Source organism: Garra rufa, chromosome 6 (genome assembly GCF_049309525.1).
Source record: "Garra rufa chromosome 6, GarRuf1.0, whole genome shotgun sequence".
Lineage (NCBI taxonomy): Eukaryota > Metazoa > Chordata > Actinopteri > Cypriniformes > Cyprinidae > Garra > Garra rufa.
In genome coordinates, this window is record NC_133366.1 from 32343293 (window position 1) to 32361828 (window position 18536).

The following is an 18536-nucleotide window of genomic DNA, read 5'->3' on the forward strand; positions in this document are numbered from 1 at the left end:
TGGGTCCTAAATTATTTTCCTGAAGACTAGCAGGCAGTTTAAGTGTTCGGGACAAACAAGGACTCATGAACGACTATCACTAAACAAAAATCACAGTTGTGGATCATTCAGGTAACAACAGAGTATTAAGAATCAAGTGTATGTAAACTTTTGTACGGGGTCATTTTTATAAATTCAACTATTATTTTCTCTTGTGGCCTATATGTAAACATCTTTTATGTGAAATATCTTATTCAGGTTAGTACTAAAAAATAATAATATGCATTTTGTATGATCCCTCTTATTTTGGTAAATTAACATTTAGCAGATTCTGAACTATTGACTTTAACTGTATATATGATAAATTACATCAATTCAGAAAAAAGACAAATATGTTTTAATATTAAACTGACCTCTCTTCAAAAACAGATCTTACTGAGATCATGGCACATTTCTTTGATTTTTTTTCTTATTTTGCTTTAGTTAAGAATTTTGCTCCTGAGCTTTTAAGGTGATAAACTGTCAAAGCCATGGGTTTTCAAACTGAGGGCTTAGGACATAAGAAGGGAGACAAGGTGGTGCTCAAAAACATTTGAAAGGACCACAAAGGATTTCACAGGCTGAACTTGCTTTGGGTATTCTATCAGATGCTTGATCACAGCCTGAGGCAGATATGTTGTGCCCGAAAGCTGAAAAATACTGCCTCTGCAGCTAGGATACAGAAATGAGAAGGCAACAAGCCATGTCTGATTTCTATGATTGTGTCATATCCTGTTAGAATTGTTGCGCTCATGCACGTTAGCTTGCCAAGCTAGTTAATCCTGTACAAGTTGCTTCACATAATCACATCCATCTTTGAATTTCCCGTATGGTAGTACAGTTGTGATTATAATACCGTACTATCATATTTTCTATTGTATAATGATAATTTAATTAACATGTAATGAACACAACAGCAACTTGGGGGGAAAAAAACAACCACATCAAAACATTTGCTAAAGCTATTACTTATACATCATACAAGCATAAATCTTTAAATGTGGCAAAAGAATCCCAGAATGCATGATGCTGATTTAGGGGAAAGTGCACAAGATAAACCTTTGACATATAAAATCCTGTTTAATTAAAAAAAAAAATTAAAGGGTTTACTAAACTGTTTACAAAATTGCTAAATATCATACTTGATACATCAGGCTTTTATGGCTCATTATAATAAAGGAGAATATAGAGCTCATTCTTGAGAAGGAAAAAGAATATTTTTGGTTATATAAATTATATCAATTGGACCAAATTTATATAATAAGATAGAAATTCTTATATCTTGAAGCTTGAGCAGTGTAAATATTTTAACAGTATAGCAGACCACTTACATAGAATTCATATAAATATCAGTTGTCACTATATTTCCCAATAATATGTCTAAGTAAGATTTTTTTATTATTATTGCGGGGGCAAAACATTTATTGTAATGCAATGCAATGATGACTGAGAGATGTACAAAATTTTCTCAAAAACCTGATGTATGATATTTGATACTCACATTTTAACATTTTAACACAATATTTCTAAAACCTACACTGTAAAAGTGGTAACCTGCAATCAATTTTTTTGTTTAATTTAAATATTGTTCATTTACATGTTACTGTAATCAGAAGATTTCACATCAGAAAGACACGTGTACCACAACCGGAAGGGGAATGTTTTTAGAATTATACTAAAAGGCCTTTTACTTGCTAAAAAAGTGTAAACTATTCATCAGCGGACAGTAGACATGTAGACTGTGTACAGCAGGGTTTTGTGTTGATTTTTGTGTTTGTGTTTTAGAGAAATCTGCATATCAAATAAAGTAGGCTTTATAGGGATAAGAGGTGGGCTGTGTCTGAACACTCTGTTCACAGACCGTTAAGCAGTGTGCATGTGACGGAATCACTTTTTCTCTTTCTCTAATTCTCAGTAACTCTCACTGCAGATGGTCTAGCGCTGCTTTACAAATGCTCACAGAGACCCCACTGTTCCCAAGCAACATCATGTTTATTTGTTGGTTTGAACAAGGTCAGAACGAGGCTGTACATGGTGGCAGTTTCAAAAAATGGTCAGTGTTGAAAGACTGAGGCCTGTGCCAGATCACCCCAACCAAGAAAGACTGACCGAAAGGCAACACAAGCATGTGCACTTCTTCAAATCTCTTACTATCCTGAGCTGTGACGTGAACAGCAACAGTAAGGGGCAATAAAAATAAATTTCACACTTTCAAGAAGAAATCTGGCAACAAAATATAATTAAATGTAAAATCTTAAATGTTGCTAGATGGAGAAGCTACATTTATCAGCAAGATAGTAGGTCTAGAAGAATTTTATTTTTGCCATGTTTACTTGTGTAAAATAATTTTAATGGGGAGTGGACTTTTAATAAAAGTTTACTTATATAAATATGCATATGTATATATATATATATATATATATATATATATATATATATATATACAGCAGTTTAAAGGAGAGTGATATTTCTGTCACATTTCCTTGGTGTATGACAACTTTGAGAACAAAAGTCATTTCAGACGTGTTATATTTACCACCAAATTCAGGAAATGCCATTACATTAACATAAGAAACTTTTAGGCAAGGATGTGTACATCTTTGAACAAGGAGGGAGAGCTTAAAACGGAAAATTTTCAAAAGAAGAAAATGCAGGATGTTTTATGAACCTAAATGAACAAAATAATCTTGCTCTGGTAGAAAAATTGTCTTAGCTCACCCCATGCTCCTCTATATAATGCAAAACAGTGCTACTGAGTAAAAGGTGGCCACCCGCCTATGTTTTTCTCTTGACTGTGGACAAAATCCATAGTTAAAAATGGAGGATATATTATGAACCTGAAGGAACAAAATAATATTGCACTGATTGATCTTAAAATATATCAGTGCCTTTGTTTTGTCTTAAGATGCACACCAGTATTTTTTTTCTATGGCATGTTTATAAAAATGACTTAAATGTACTTTGAACTATGGCCTAATTCTGGCTTAGTTTTAGCCTGTGAAACCAGGCCTTCACAATTCATTAAAACACTGAGTCAAATCATTCAACTTGAATTCACATTGTTGCTAATATGACATATCTTCCCCTAAAATATGGACAGTTAAATATTAATATGCCTGCATAAGTTATATAATAAATTTACTCAAATGAATAGGCTACACACAAGTGATAAGTGATATCAAAAGTCAGCTACACATTCTGTACAATTTTTAGAAGGGGGGCTTCTTGCTATGAAAAATAAATTAGCAAATGTTCCTCTTTATTTCCCTCAATAACACATTGGCTAATGCATCATCAACCTGCGCATGGTAAACTAAAGAGGTTATAATAAAAATAAAAAAAATGCACAGACTATTGGATAAAGTCCCATCCAATGCATTGGCAGATGATTATGTAGCCTAGTTTAGTTTATAATTAATTTTGTACTGGTTTAACTGTTTTCATTGACATAAAAGAACAGTAAATGTTAATCTATACTACAACCAAACGAAGCACAAAAAAAAAAAAAAAAAATTAATAATGCTAAAACTACTACCTGTAGCCTAGTCTTGGTGTTTTCGAGTTTTTATATAGTGTACAGCAATGAAAAGCAGGCCGGAATAAATGCACCAAACCTGGAATTCCCCGTCCTTGTACAGCACCGTGCAGATATAATAGATTGTGCAGCTAATCAAACATTTGAGGAAAAAAAAAAAAAAACTAAAGATAAAAAAGTCACCGATGTATGTAAATATAATCTAAATGTATATTTTATTACGAATGATTTTGCTCACGCGTCCCATCTTTTACTGAGTAGGCTATACTAAATAATAAAATAAGATATGTGGGGTGGTGAGTGAGTCACCGATGTTAGCTATAGCATCGCGTCTTTATCTCTATCTATCTACAAAAATACATACTCTTTGAAAAATAATGTTTTTTTTTTTTCTGGGTAGGCTAACGCTAACCATTCCTCCCGATTAGCTTCACCAAAACACCATTTACTGCATTGATTTGCTCAATTGTGTATAGTATACTGGAATTGCGACTGTTGACACGACGAAGAAAATACGTAATAGCCGTATTTAACACTGACAGACTCTCCTTACTGCCTTGTTGTGGCTCCGTCTTCCTGGATCAGCATTCCATGAATGCGCATGCGCAGTGCACTACTGCAGCACGGTTTGCCATGACGTTCATAACAGAGACAAGTCCGAACAAATATCTCCCTACGTGTAATAATTTTAAGACATAGCACCTTTATCAAGGAGTCGATTTAAGGCATCTACACAGCACAGAGGATCCCTTTTCGTCTGGCGCCAGAGAAAATTCAAATGCAATGTGAACTCTGATTATTTTCGCAGTAGCCTATCATCCTTATTGCATTTACCTGTCAAAGCGAATTCCTTCAGTGGACTGATGAGGAAGATGATGCATGCCGAGGATGAACTGACCAAAGCAGCCGCAACTGGAAACACTTACCATGTTCAGTTTTTACTATCTAACGGAGTAAATGTCAACGGCGTTAACAAATTTGGAAGAACATCTATACAGGTAGGGTTTTAGTCACGTTTTAAGAATAAATAAACAAGTACAGCATGCGTAACATAAGACGGACTGCAGATGTACAATATTAAATATAAAAATACAAAGGGCACTTAAAAAATATTGTACGAAAGGTCAAATTATTTGATATAGCTTTAGGATCATGCTTCTTTCTTACACTCGGATTTCATTTTTATTTATATTTTTATTTTGTTGGATTTAATTTTTACGTTATCCTACAGAGTAGTACAACTAATTGAAAACATTTTCGGCATATTTAGACTATAATGCAATTGTAATAACTTTTAGTATGTCGATGAAAAATCTATTTTAATAGTATTCATTCCCACAATGTATTAGAACATTATTGATATTTCAATAATGTATCCTTTCAGCGTATAATGTATTTATCCTAACTTTTTGGAGGTATTTAAGCCTGCAACATTTTTCTTGTAAAAAAAAAACACACTAGTAAATGGTCTGACACATTTAACCTGGTAAAAATCTATTAAATCTTTACTGTTTCATTTGTATTAAATGTACTGTAGTTATAGTTGCGATGTTTTAGCAAATTGATAGAAGATTCTCACTCACAAAAGACGACATAAAATCATGTGCTTCACAATAAAAAAAAAATCCCATCCTATTAATTGTAGCTACTTTAAAAGTCTATGTTTAAAAGTAGGTCCTATGTGAGTTTCACAGATTGTGGAGTGTTTCAAAGTCGCATTTTAGTAGTTTTTAAATCTAGCCTATTAGCTACAATTTAGGCTATTGCTAAACTGTAGCTAAACTCGTGTCAAAAGAGTTCTGTCACTACCAGGTTTTAAATGTATTGTTTGGGAGTGTTTAAGAATGTAAAAAATGCAGTTTCTGTACAAACAATAGCATTTGTCTTTGGAATAAAACAATAAAGAGGAAAAAGCGTATTATTATTACTTCAAAAACTATCCCCCATCAACATTCACCATCCTGCCTCAGTGAGGTAACTGCAAATAAAATAAGCTAGACGTAAAACTCAAACTTTTTGTCCTGCAAATCCTTTATTATTATTATTGTTATACAGTTTTTAACAGCTGTCGATTCAAGAGGGCGGTGGCCATGTGTAAAAACTAATTTAACCTCGTAGCTCATTTCTAGTCTGTTCAAATGATGGAGTTATAACTGTTGCGATTGCCTTCTCCCCATTCTGCACAGGATTAAAAAAAAGAAGAGGTAAAAATAAAGTGCCTGAAGACGTTGTAGTTTAGCAAGATTAAAACGAAGAGACACAAATGCCAAGACAGCAAAAAATAATAAAATGTAGATTAGATTAGGTATACACTGTATTGAGTTTACGGCCTAATTGGTAAAATAAGTAAAACATTTTAATCTTTTTAATTTTAACGAAATATGTTCAAGATTATCACAAAGTGCACATCATGATACGCACTTAACTACAACAATATTAAGTAGGCCTAATAGCCTAATAAAAACAAATGTTACAACCTGCATGCTATATTATTAGGCTATATAAATTCAGTTAAACTGTCCGCGATTTATTACTAAATTATTATTATTAGCCAAAGTACTGTCATAGCCTACAATATGCACTACACTGTTCTTACCGAGCGAAAAAAAAAATCTGTTTCTTAGCGACTCAAATAGTGACATTTAAAATAGGCGCATATTAGCCTATATATTGCATATATATCGAAAGGAACGATCGATAAATTATTTATACCAAAAAGTAGACACTCTTAACAATATTTGCCTGCTAGAGAATATGTTACACGTGTTTTTTCGCCACAGGTGATGATGATGGGTAATACACCTTTGGCTCATCTGCTGCTGGAATATGGAGCAGATCCTAATGTGGCTGATCCCGGGACAGGAAGCACTCCTTTGCACGATGCTGCCAGAACAGGATTCATGGACACCGTGCGGCTTTTAATCCGTTTTAACGCTGATGCCAATGCAACAGATTACAGCAATTTGCGACCTGTGGATGTGGCACTGCAGACTGGCCATGTGGACGTGGTTGAATTTCTCAGTCGTATTTAAACACTAAAGTTTTTTTCTTTCCTTCTTCTTCAACTACAGATTTATCACTTAGTATGACGGAATGGTTTATAGGCTATATTTTAAGAAGTATAAGAATAAGCGCAGCAGTTCACGCACTTTCATTGTTTAAGATTTGTAAGAATTTACAATAGGCTATTGTTTGTGGATTTTTATGCTGTTTGGAGTATTAAACATTTTAAGTAGGCCTACTTTTAATTCCTGTGGGAATTTTGTGGTTCACAGTTCACATTTGTAATGCGGCATAACCCTATCAAAAACTACGGAAAGAAACCCCAACTTTAAATCTGAAGCATTAATGATAATTTCACCCAACTCAAAAGTGCCTGCACACAGAATTACGGCTAGATAAAATTTAATTATTTAACATCTCCAAAATATTTGTTCTTTAGCATGTGGAATGATATGGCTAAAATGAGTCAAATCGAGGAAAGATAACGAAGTCGTCCGTTTTCTAGGTTTGCGCTCAACGCAGTAGTAATATGTGTTTGCTTACATTTTGGTTTACATACATTTCTCAGTTCTCTTTTTTTGTAAATAAGATATTTTCGTTAAGTTAATGATGTTTTATGATCAATAAATGCAACTCTTTAGGCTAAGCCACCAATTTTCGTTTTCTTTGTAACGCATAAAATTGGTTCTTTCGAGCATCGCCACGCCAGCTTTGAGTTCAAAATAATATTGATATTGTGCGGAAAGCAAAGTTTGTTATTTTAATTGTAGGCCTTATTAATTACAGTTTTACCTCCTGGCTGTTGTAAATAACCTGTACAACCTATATGAAATAATACAGCTAAAAGAAAGAAAGAAAGAAAGGTGTAATTATTTAAAACTTGATTTTGAACACCTTTTTTAACTAAGAGCAAAAGACAAACGTTTGGTTATTTGAAGAGAACATATTACTTAAGGCTTTATCTCTAAAGAGATACATATTAGCAACGAGACTGCTACGTATTAATTCGAATACAACAAGGGGACAGTAAGGATGGCAACATGCAGCGGATCTAATCTTGTGTAAGGAAAAGAAAATAATTAGATCAGAAATCAAAGTTAGACGTCCTCCATTTTGAAGCAGACATTAATAAAAGAAACATGATACACAGACATCTGATCTGTAATGATTGCTTGAGGGAAAAACACTGCACAGAAAATATTGAAGATTTTTTTTTTTCTGACAAGCAACCAAGGTTTTAAAATTCCAGTTTCAGTAGCAAATATGCATCTGTTCTTCACCAAACTCTGGAAAAGCAAAAGTGTTGCTGACTCAAAATGGAGGAGGGATTTCAGCAATGCACTGAAAGGCAGCACAAATGAAAAATATCCCACACACTTTTCATAGGGAAAACAGCATATATTTATTTGTGGTTATGAGAGACATGTTTTATATCCAACCAAAATACTTATATACTTATATTTTGATTTATATCCAAGGTACTTCGTGGTGTAACAACACTACTGCTACTATTAAAAGGCACTGAAAAACAGTGTGATAATCAATAGATCTTGACCTCTAGCAATGCTTCATGCATATTTCTAATTACATTTTTAAACAAATACTATTTTGGAGAGAACAATAACAGCCATGTCAGGGTGGATGACAAACAAACCCCCACTTTTTGATTTTCTTTTCTTCTATTTAGGTTAATAGTAGTAAGAATGTCATCACACTTGTTTACAGATGCATGATTGCAGTTGTGGGCACCACATCTTGATGGCCGGATACTTTAATGTTTGGGCAACATTACTGATGACTGTGACATCATCTAGACAACAAAAAGAAAGGAAAACAAATATCATATGCCATGTCAACTCAGTATAGATGTCATATATTTAAAAAATCAGTCATTAAAATTTAAAGAGCTTTAAACTCACTTTTTGTGCATTTATTGTGCTCTCCCAGTCCATCTGACAGATCTGCGGAATTGCTGTGAGCAGGATGCTGCTAGCTTTATTTGCGTTCTCTTTCATGGTTTTCAGAACATTGTCCACACACACCTAGAATGAAAAAAAAAGTTATTATTTATTAATATTAGAAAAATAAAAGGCACATTAAAAGCATAGACCAGCAAGCAAGAGATCATTAACTATTAATATATGACTGGGCAGTGAAAAGAGCAATGCAATTTAAAAAGAAATGATCACATCTTAAAATGAAACTTTACCTCTACAAACAACATCCTCAAAACAGATATCAGACTGTTACGTCTCAATGACTCTCACGTTTGCCTGTGGCCACTCAGATAATACAGATATGGTTGCCGTGAGTCATGAATAACCTGTCACAAGTTAAAACTGAAACTGGAAGACATTTTATGCTCAAGCAACAGATGGACTATTGTCTGTAATTAATGCCAGACTCTGTCAGCTATTTAGCTGTCTACAGTTACATTGTCCTCCGTAGAATTTGAATGCACAATGTCAGGATCTACAGTTAACCTGAATTAAGACAGCAACAAGAAAAATCTGTGTGATCAAGAAAGCAAACTGAACTATTTTTTTTTTATCACCGATGTTTTCCTTTAGAGGAACTGACTAATTGGTTGGCAGAAAAATATATGTGATTATCTGTGCATGAGTCAGAGTCAGAGAGAGAATGAGAATACAGGACAGGGACGGAAGGATGTGGTGAAGTGGGGAGTGAAAACTAGAGGTCAGCAGCAGGAACTCGGAAGGAGGACTCCGAACTGCGAGGGGAAGTAAACATTGTAGAAAACTACCAGCCTAACCGGTCGTCCGGCTATCGGAAACAATAATCTGCAGAAAGTTTATTGACTTTAAAAGGAATATCCTCTTAAAATCCTTCTTAAGTAAGAAGATATAAACAATGTTGAACACATTTGCCCTTTATGATGTTGTTTTTCTGAAATGGAAATCACCATCGTTTCACTGTCAAAACACATACGGTCTAGTTAGAATGAAAATGAATAAATGAAAAAAAAAAAACTTTTCTAATAACATGTGGCATGTGTAACAAAGAGACAAATGCTTCCATTTATGGCACTTCAAGCAGCAGTGCTGGAAAAAAAGGAAAAAATATCTTCATATACATTTTTTTTTAAGTAAGTTTTTACCACAAACATAAAGACCAATAAAATAACTGGGCTTATGTGGGCCCAAGGTTGCATTTATTTATTAATTCTGCTGGCAAAATGAGTATTTGGTTTTGAATTTCCACATGAAAATCATTACTTTTTTCTTGAAAGGGCATTAGTCAGGTAAGCCTAGGGCAATGGATTTCATGGGAAATTGCATAAGTCATTCGCCCACGCGTGTCACGTTGTTAACGGTAAACAGAAGCTGAAAATTTGCTGTCACAACGAACCAGGAAAATTGACCATGCATGCAAAAAAGTGCAAATTTAGAGAATCACCAGTTGTAAAAATAAACTTTTTTTTCTATCTGCTCTGTTAAAATGTCCTATATTCCTGTGTACACTTGTGACTTAAACCACCTTCATCAGTGCACTGCAGAGAAGCAGAACAAAAGAACATCCAAAACAATGATATTTCGCAAGACGCATACAGTATTATTTTTAACTGCTAGAGGGCCAAGTTACTTATGTTAGCTTTTAAAATATCTCGGTTTAGTTATTAATCAGGCCATTTACTTTTATAGTTCTATTTTAAATAGTAAAAATAAATCACTTAGTGTAAAAGTGAAAAGAATATATTTTTTAATATTATAGAGTTTAATATTAGACATAAATTACTGTTACTTTTTTCTCTTTTTGGAGACATTTATAAAATACCTAAAAAAAAAAAATCCATTTACAAAATTGTAATCATGATTCCGAGATAAAACGAGATGGAAAAATTATTCATGCATGGTCTCTGTGGGCTTGGTTTATCTCTACACTGTTCCAGCATGCAATCCTTGTGATTCTGTGTATTTTGGTATAGTTTCAGTTCCATGCTGAAAACAAAATGGACTCTAGTTGAAACGCTGTCCATTCACTTAGCTCTGATTGAGGAAATCTTATGCTTTTTTGCCTGCACGCATTTATGAGTCTGTCTCCTGCACAGACATTTTTTTGGTCTGTGTGGGAGTAACATCAGAAGTGTGCAGCTGAAAAACTATTGGCGTGAACTCAACTGACTTAAAAGACAGTCAGATAGACACACACACACACACACACACAGAGAGAGAGAGAGAAAGAAAAAAAAAACACAAAACAATGTAAGGTCTAATGTTTAGACTTTTTTAAGGGGGGGCTTTTTCAAGACTATTATTGCTTTTATATATAGCTAATTACACTGTAAAAAAAATTGTTTCAAAAAGTTGTTTCAACATTTTATTTGTTAATAATTTGTTTGTAATACGCTGACTTAATACTTTTAGTTCAGTCAACTTGAAATGTTAAGTTACAAAATGTTAATTTAAGTGACAACTGGAAAAGTAAAAATGTTAAGTACATTTTTTTGAGTTGAAACAACTAAATTTTTTTATAGTATAAATATTATAATCTAACTGAAACCCTGAAAGAAATCTTTATACATTAAAAAAAGTGCTTTATTTTTTTATACTAAGGTTGGACAAAATTATTGCAGAGGTTAATATCATTTGTGCACGCTACTATGAAAAAAAGTTAACATTTTTTTTATTTTTTTTTATTATCTTTTACTTGTCTATATTCTCTAGGTTGTATATCAGTGTAGTTGTATTCAGCAGTGTCTAGTACAAGCCATGGGTAAAATAGGTAACCTGTGAGACTTCCAAAAAAGAAAAATCATGGAAGTCCATTCAGCAGGAGCATCTGTAACCTTAACATCTCAACTGTTTGGTGTTTTAACATCACTGGTCTTTATGGTTATGAATGCATACATAAAGCATGACAAGAACTCATCAGCGAAGAAGGAAAGTGTACAAAATACCCAAGGTGAATGATAGGGACGGTCAAACACTAAGGAGGATGAAGTGACAGTAAACCTCAAACTTGACCTTGAAGACCCTGTTTCCACAAAAACCAACAACAGAGAGCTTCCCAAAGCCAGCATCCATAAAAGTCAACCGCTAAAAATTTAATCACTGACACCAATGCTAAAATGCAAACAATATGGTCATAAAACCTGGAGAACTAGAGCACCAGGATGAATTTCAGCATCTGCCCTACCCAGACAAATTATCTTGAATATTAATGAACTACTGTGGGCAGGTTTGGAAAAAAGCGTGAGAAGCAAAAATGAAAATTCTGTCATGCTGTTCCAAACCTGTAAGACCTTCGTTCATCTTCGGAACACAAATTAAGATATTTTTGATGAAACCCGAGAGCTTTCTGAGTCTCCATAGACAGCAAGGGTCCTTCCATGTTCAAGGTCTAGAAAGGTACCAAGAACATGGACCATGAGTGGTTTAACCGTAATTTTATGAAGCTTCAAGAATACTTTTCAAAAAACAAAAATAATGACTTTATTCAACAATTCTTCTCCTCTGCATCACCCTAGGCACCATTTTAGAGAGTATCATGGCACTTACACATACTTTCCTCTGCATGTAAACAAAGCGTGGCGTACATCAACAGCACTACGCACATGCGTTGTTTATATGCTGAGGAAAGCATGCGCATACATCACGATACTCTCCAAAATGGTGCTTAGGGTGAAGCCTTTTTTTGTGTACAAAAAGTATTCTCGTAGTTTCATAACATTACGGTTGAACCACTGATGTCACATGGACTATTTTGACGATGTTCTTGGTACCTTTCTGGACCTTGAACGTGGAAGAATCCTTGCTGTCTGTGGAGGGTTAGAAAGCTCTTGGATTTCATCTAAAGTATCTTAATTTGTGTTCCGAAGATGAACAAGTCTTTGGAATAGCATGAGGGTGAGTAATTAATGACAGGATTTACTATCATTAAATATAGTAAAGTGAACTATCCCTTTTAAGCCAAATGGTGGTAAAACACCTTCATAAAGAAACATTCCCTATTTCCCAGGTGTCCAACGCCTGTATGTTGTTTTTCTTTTTTTCCACTTCTGTCAAAACAAAGTAGTTCATAAAATATGGATAAGTAGGTACACACACATACTGTACAAACATACACAGACAGAACTTTCTATCTGCTCACCGCCTCTTCGTGCTCTTTCCAGCAGTCATAATCAGTAGCCATTGCAATACTAGCATAACACAGCCCGGCCTCCTTGGCAAGAACCACCTCCGGTACTGTGGTCATGTTGATGACATCAGCCCCCCATTGTCTGAACATGAGGCTCTCTGCCCGAGAGAGAAACGAGGACCCTCTATGGTCACCATTGTCCCTCGGGTGTGACACTTCACCCCGAGTCCCTGGGCAACCTCCACGAGCACCTACAAGAGAAGGTAGAAAAAGGAATAAGAATTACAGAATAAGAATGAGAATATTCTAAGAGGAACAATACGACGGACAGAGAGCGAGAGACAGACAGACAGAGAGTTGGGAAATGTCACTGACCTCTCTAGTCTTGCTGCAGAAAGGTTCAGCCATAGGGATGTGGCACACACCTGGGGGGCTGGTAGACTGCCCGTCATAGAATGTCTGGACACGTTTTGTGGTCCTTGAATTCAGGGTGGTGTGTGACATTTTGGGGTGGAAATTAAGATGGAAATGAAATATGAATATGAACCAAACTGATAAGATGCACACCAGATGAAAAGCAAGTATCACAAGTATCGAACACTAGACATATCATGCTTTACTTGCGTCCTGAAGTTTAAGGTGTCATCATACAGGACAATGTTCACTTTAACAATGAACTGGCTACAATTTAAGCAGTTTTGTTAAGACAGAAAGCCTGTCGCAGAAAGCTCGTTTGGTTGCTACCCAAGTAAGTCCAAGTTTAGGTTGAGCATACTGTGGTTTTCAAATTTCAAGATGGTGCATTGGTTTTTCCTGGGGTGTATTCCCATAAAAATGAACACCAAAAGCTCCTGGAGCTCCAGAACTGAGATGATAATGTACATTGAAAATGCATGGTTGCAGTCATTCCACCATGCCTTTTTTTAACAATCATGTTTTGGCCGTCATGGGCAATAGACTAATAAGATACAACATTTAAAATACAAAAACAGCAGAGCAGCAGTTTGGTCACCCGTTGATATTATTTTACTCTGCATGGCTCAATGAATTTAAAGATATTCTAAAGACAGAGGTACTTGTTTTTAGGTCAAATTGCTCAAAATCAAATAAAATGTAAGCTAATTGTTATCCCTGAACATTAATGTTGATTACTACTATTTGGAAAACAAGAACCAGAAAAAAAACAAAGATCTAAAATCAAAAAATTCTGGTTTAATTAGCCATATCAATATAGTTTTTGAGATAACGTCTGGATGCATTGTTGTGTTTGTTATGTCTCACTCATACATTCATCCTTAGATAATGCATGTTAGTTGAGTGCACTTTAATCAAGGAGTGAACAAAATAATTTGAGGAACTCCTTTGATGTTTGCTGGTCATTCCTATGTTCCCAGGGTTTTGTGTTCAAAGGGTTTTGAAGCGATAGTTTACCAAAAATAAAAATTCATCCATTAATTACTCACCCTCATGTTATTCCACACCCGCAAAACCTTCATTCATCTTCTGAGCACAAATTAAGATATTTATGATGAATTCCAAAAAGAAAGCAATCTAACTGAAATGTTCCCAGACCCAGAAACATAGTAAGGACATTGTTAAAATAGTCCATTTGACATTAGTGGTTCAACCTTAATTTTACGAAGCTACGAGAATACTTTTTTTTTTTTTAATTTTCTTCACAAAGAAAATAAAAATAATGACTTTATTCAACAGTTCTTCTTCTCCCAATCACGCCTCCCATTATCGAGAGTGCCTCTGCAAGTAAACAGCGTATGTGTGTGGTGCTGCTTGTGTAGAACATGCACTGTTTACGCACGTTGTAGTACTTTTGATAATGGTGGAATATGTGATTTGGAGGTGAACAAATGTTGAATAAAGAGGATGAACCACGGATGTCACATGGACTGTTTTACCAATGTCTTTACTATGTTTCTGGGTCTGGGAACATTTCAGTTGCATTGCTGTCTGTGCAGGGTCAGATCACTCTCAGATTTGATCAAAAATATTGTGTTTGGAATGACATTAGGGTGAGTAATTAATGACAGAATTTTCATTTTTGGGTGAACTATCCCTTAGTGTTTCCAGGTACCTAAGTTTACAGGGTTGTTTGTTTTCCACAATTGTTAATGGTCCACCTTTTTTGTTTTTTTAAAAGAGTCTTTTGAAGTGAGTGTGACATTAAAATTGTGATGATAAATCATTATAGAGAAATTACCACTAACCTATCAATAAACTGGTCAATCAAAACTATGTCCCCAGGCTGGATGTCCTCTCTGAGGGAGCCGCATGCTGTGGTGACTAACAGGTGAGTGCAGCCCTCTTCCTTCAAAGCCCAAATATTGGCCTGGTAATTGACATTGGTAGGCATTATGGTGTGTTGTCTCCCATGCCTTGTAGAGGGGGGAAATTTCTAGATTAGACTTCTGTTCTTGATAAATATAAAACCAGTAGATACTTCAAATAAAAGTCAAAGCATTGCATTCTCTATTGTATATACCCCCAGTGTAATTACCTTGCAAGAAGTACACATTCGACATTCTTTATTTTGCCCAAAATTAGAGCATCAGAAGGCTGTCAATAGAGACATATAAAAAGAAAAATGAGTATAAATAAATACACTACTGACTGTGCCAATCAATACAACTGTTACTTATTATTGTAAACACATGATGTATTTACTCACATGATGAGTTTAAAGCAAATGCATATTCATTTACAAATGTATTCTCCCATAATCATGCATGCTAGAAAGTATAGCAGACACAATGCAGAGACACTCACCTTTCCAAATGGTGTGACTACATACCGTTCTGTCCTTCCTTCCAGGATATCTGGATCATCAAGACCAGATCCACCAATTATTCCTATCTATGAGAACATCATATTTTTTTGTGACAAAATAGGATGTGGTTTATTAAAACATGTTTACATTATATTCATTATATATAGATGCAAAATGGTGCTATTTGCATTTGTATGCAATGAGAGAGAGAGCAAGTCTGTGATACTGCATTTACTATACTGCATGATACATGAGTCATGCAGTGCTAGTTTCAGATACTCAGATGAACACTCTGATTTACAGTGTTGCCATAGACAATGACGAACATTAGGAAATATCTGACCGCTAAATGCCAGAATTTAACAATCAGAATCAAGTATTCAAGAAGGCACAATGCTTAAGGCACAAAAAATGTCCTGAAGTGTGTTTTCAAAGCTTAAAGTTATTAATTCAAGTGTTCTTGTTAACATGATATATGATAAAACACTATTCTCAAAAAATAACATACTATTTTGTGATCATTTTTCATTAGTACAATTTCCCACGTCCGTGTTGACCAACATGATATTTTCATCTAAAATATCACCAAATAAGTTATAGATTTTTTTCAAACTTTTATTATTTTCAGCAATTTATGTGTGTCCCTGTTTACACAAGATATATTTATTCAAATAAAACATTACTTTTTTGTAAATATTTTATGATTTGTGTGTGTCCCTCATTTTAACTTACCACCCCGTCACGCTAACTTGTTTTATCTATAATTAATGTACTGTTGCTTTAAATGACATCACAAAGAGGTAGTGACATCATTTGAGCCTTACGGCCACCTAAAAAAAAAGCAGGCAAAACTGACATTGTTTAACATTATTAATTTGATGTTTTTTTCATGTTAGACAGGGTCCGTCAAGATTAACCCAACCACCCTGTCACGCAAAGTAGATAGGGAAAACAGTTTTTTATTAATTCTTTTACATTATTAATGTACTGAAAATCAGATTTCAGACTGAATGCATGTATGCTAGGTGAGAAACTTGACCACATGGGAGATCTGCGGCCATTTTGGGATGAAATTTACCACCACGTCCCGTTTTTATGACAGGGTGGTAATGGACGTGATGGTATGGATCTGCTTCCTGTTTGAATGATAAGATGTGTGAAACTATTCTAATATAGGATTCTAATATAGGTAGGGTGACCATGCAGGTGTGTTTTGATTAGTGCGCAGCAATGCTTCAAGTCAAATGAACGAACAAACACATGCACATATTTGCATTGCTTCGATCGTTCTCTGTAGATCTCCCATTCTCACTTCAATTCTAATCAATTTTTAATCAGTATTTTCTGTTAACATAACCATGTTTGGTTCAGTTTTTCACTCACTATATCACTCACACACGTGTTACTCACTATCTCTTTCACTAACCATCTCACTCACTATGTCACTTTCTCACAATCTCTTTCATTCACTCATTCATTCACTCACTTAATTTTTTAAAGATTTTTTAAATTTAACAATTAAATTTTTTATTAAATTACAGACTCTCTATTGATGGTTTGCAAAAAAGAGACAATTCATTATTAGGAAAACATAAAATTTTAAAAATATATTTCATGTTTTACTACTCTAATGGCATACATATCCTCCGTAACGGGGTGGTACAAGAATGGTGCCCTTGCCTAAAGAAAAAGGATAATATTAATAAGGAGTTTGTGCCTGAGGTGGGAAAATATATTTTTTGGAGGGTTAACTTTTTCTCTTAAGTTGTAGTCTTTTTTATAGAAAGTTTGTTCTTGATGAATTTTTTTAAAATTCCAAAGTGGAAATGGCACCCGTTTCATAATGCTAGTTCTTTTTTTTTTTCTTCTTCTTTTTTTTGGAATTTATTAATTCAACAACTCTATTTTTTGTTTTCAGCTGTTTATTCTGTTTTGTAACTTTTAGCATTATAATAGTATACCATTGAAGTGTGTTGCAGCCTAGTACAGCCAGGTCTGAGTCAAAACAAGTATATCTACTGACATGAAAATGATGGAAGTATTTTTATTTGATTAAATTATTATTTTAGTTAATTTTAATGTTTAATAATATTTATGAACGTTGCCATTATACTAAATAGATCACAAACAATAACAACTAAAACGGTGAAAACCCAAATGTAGGATAGTAGTTGTCATATATTTCGTATGCTTCATATGATTTTTTACATTAACTGTCACAACCGAAACTCCTTTCCTACCAGCTAAAAATGAATAAAGTGAAGAGTATTGTGTATACAAAATAGTCTGCAGTCTAATGATATCCATTTTAAACGATCAAACAACGTTATTCACGTCCTCAGAAATATTAACAAAGTACACGTACATTCTGAGTCCCAGGGCGCCCCCTTGAGGATAACTCGCATTATTACCTAATGGCATTGGTCTCTCGACTCCAAAGAACTAGGAAGTGCTTAACGGTAAAGCATGTGGTTATACCAGATTTTCATGCTCTATGAATTGAGAAACGTGCTGCTGACACTGGAAGTAAAGATAAGTGCTGTATACAACACAGCGATATTATTATACATTTAATCTTCACGTCAGATCCCTAATAATGCAACATTTGGTTAGTGGCGTGTTGATGTTAAAACATTGCAGTGTTCCAGCTCCCAAACTGTTTTCTTTCATACATTTTCTCCATGTGTGTGCACCCATATATTTTAATGATAATAATATTAAATTTACCTTTACGTGACTGTTCGATGCCATTTTCTTTCACGTGTAAAAAAAATACAACATCAGCTTCCTTGCTCTTTCTTGTTTTATGGCGCTGCGCAAAAGAAGGAGTGCATTAGCGCCACCTACTGTGGTGAAGTACCCACCCAACATTTGGGGATCCAAGTTGGACAACAGTTTAAAATATGGTGCAGGATTTAGCCCACGAAACACGTGTCAATAAAAGAGTGTAATTAACATGAAGAAAAGAGTTCACCAGGATTTAAAGAAATGTATATGAAATATTACATAATGTGGTAGGAATACTCCTTGCAAAGTATTTTCACATTTTTGCACATATTTTGCAGTATTGTCTCATAAAACAATGGATCTTTTTTACAT

General features: G+C 34.5%; 2 protein-coding genes across 2 annotated transcripts; one reads left to right on the forward strand and one right to left on the reverse strand.

The window, feature by feature from the left end:
• The first annotated feature begins 4181 nt into the window (after positions 1-4181).
• cdkn2a/b (cyclin-dependent kinase inhibitor 2A/B (p15, inhibits CDK4)) lies at positions 4182-7419 on the forward strand. The gene is made up of 2 exons (XM_073843046.1): positions 4182-4551; positions 6334-7419. Exons 1-2 carry the CDS (start codon positions 4417-4419, stop codon positions 6583-6585), a joined length of 387 nt encoding a protein of 128 aa, XP_073699147.1. The 5' UTR covers positions 4182-4416; the 3' UTR covers positions 6586-7419.
• Positions 7420-7933: 514 nt separating this feature from the next.
• Positions 7934-18250, reverse strand: mtap (methylthioadenosine phosphorylase). The gene is given in 9 exon segments (XM_073843043.1): positions 7934-8366; positions 8476-8598; positions 12668-12825; positions 12828-12906; positions 13031-13133; positions 14878-15045; positions 15168-15226; positions 15437-15523; positions 18165-18250. Coding segments are annotated over 9 exon segments (840 nt in total). The 5' UTR covers positions 18189-18250; the 3' UTR covers positions 7934-8327.
• Between the last annotated feature and the right edge of the window lie 286 nt (positions 18251-18536).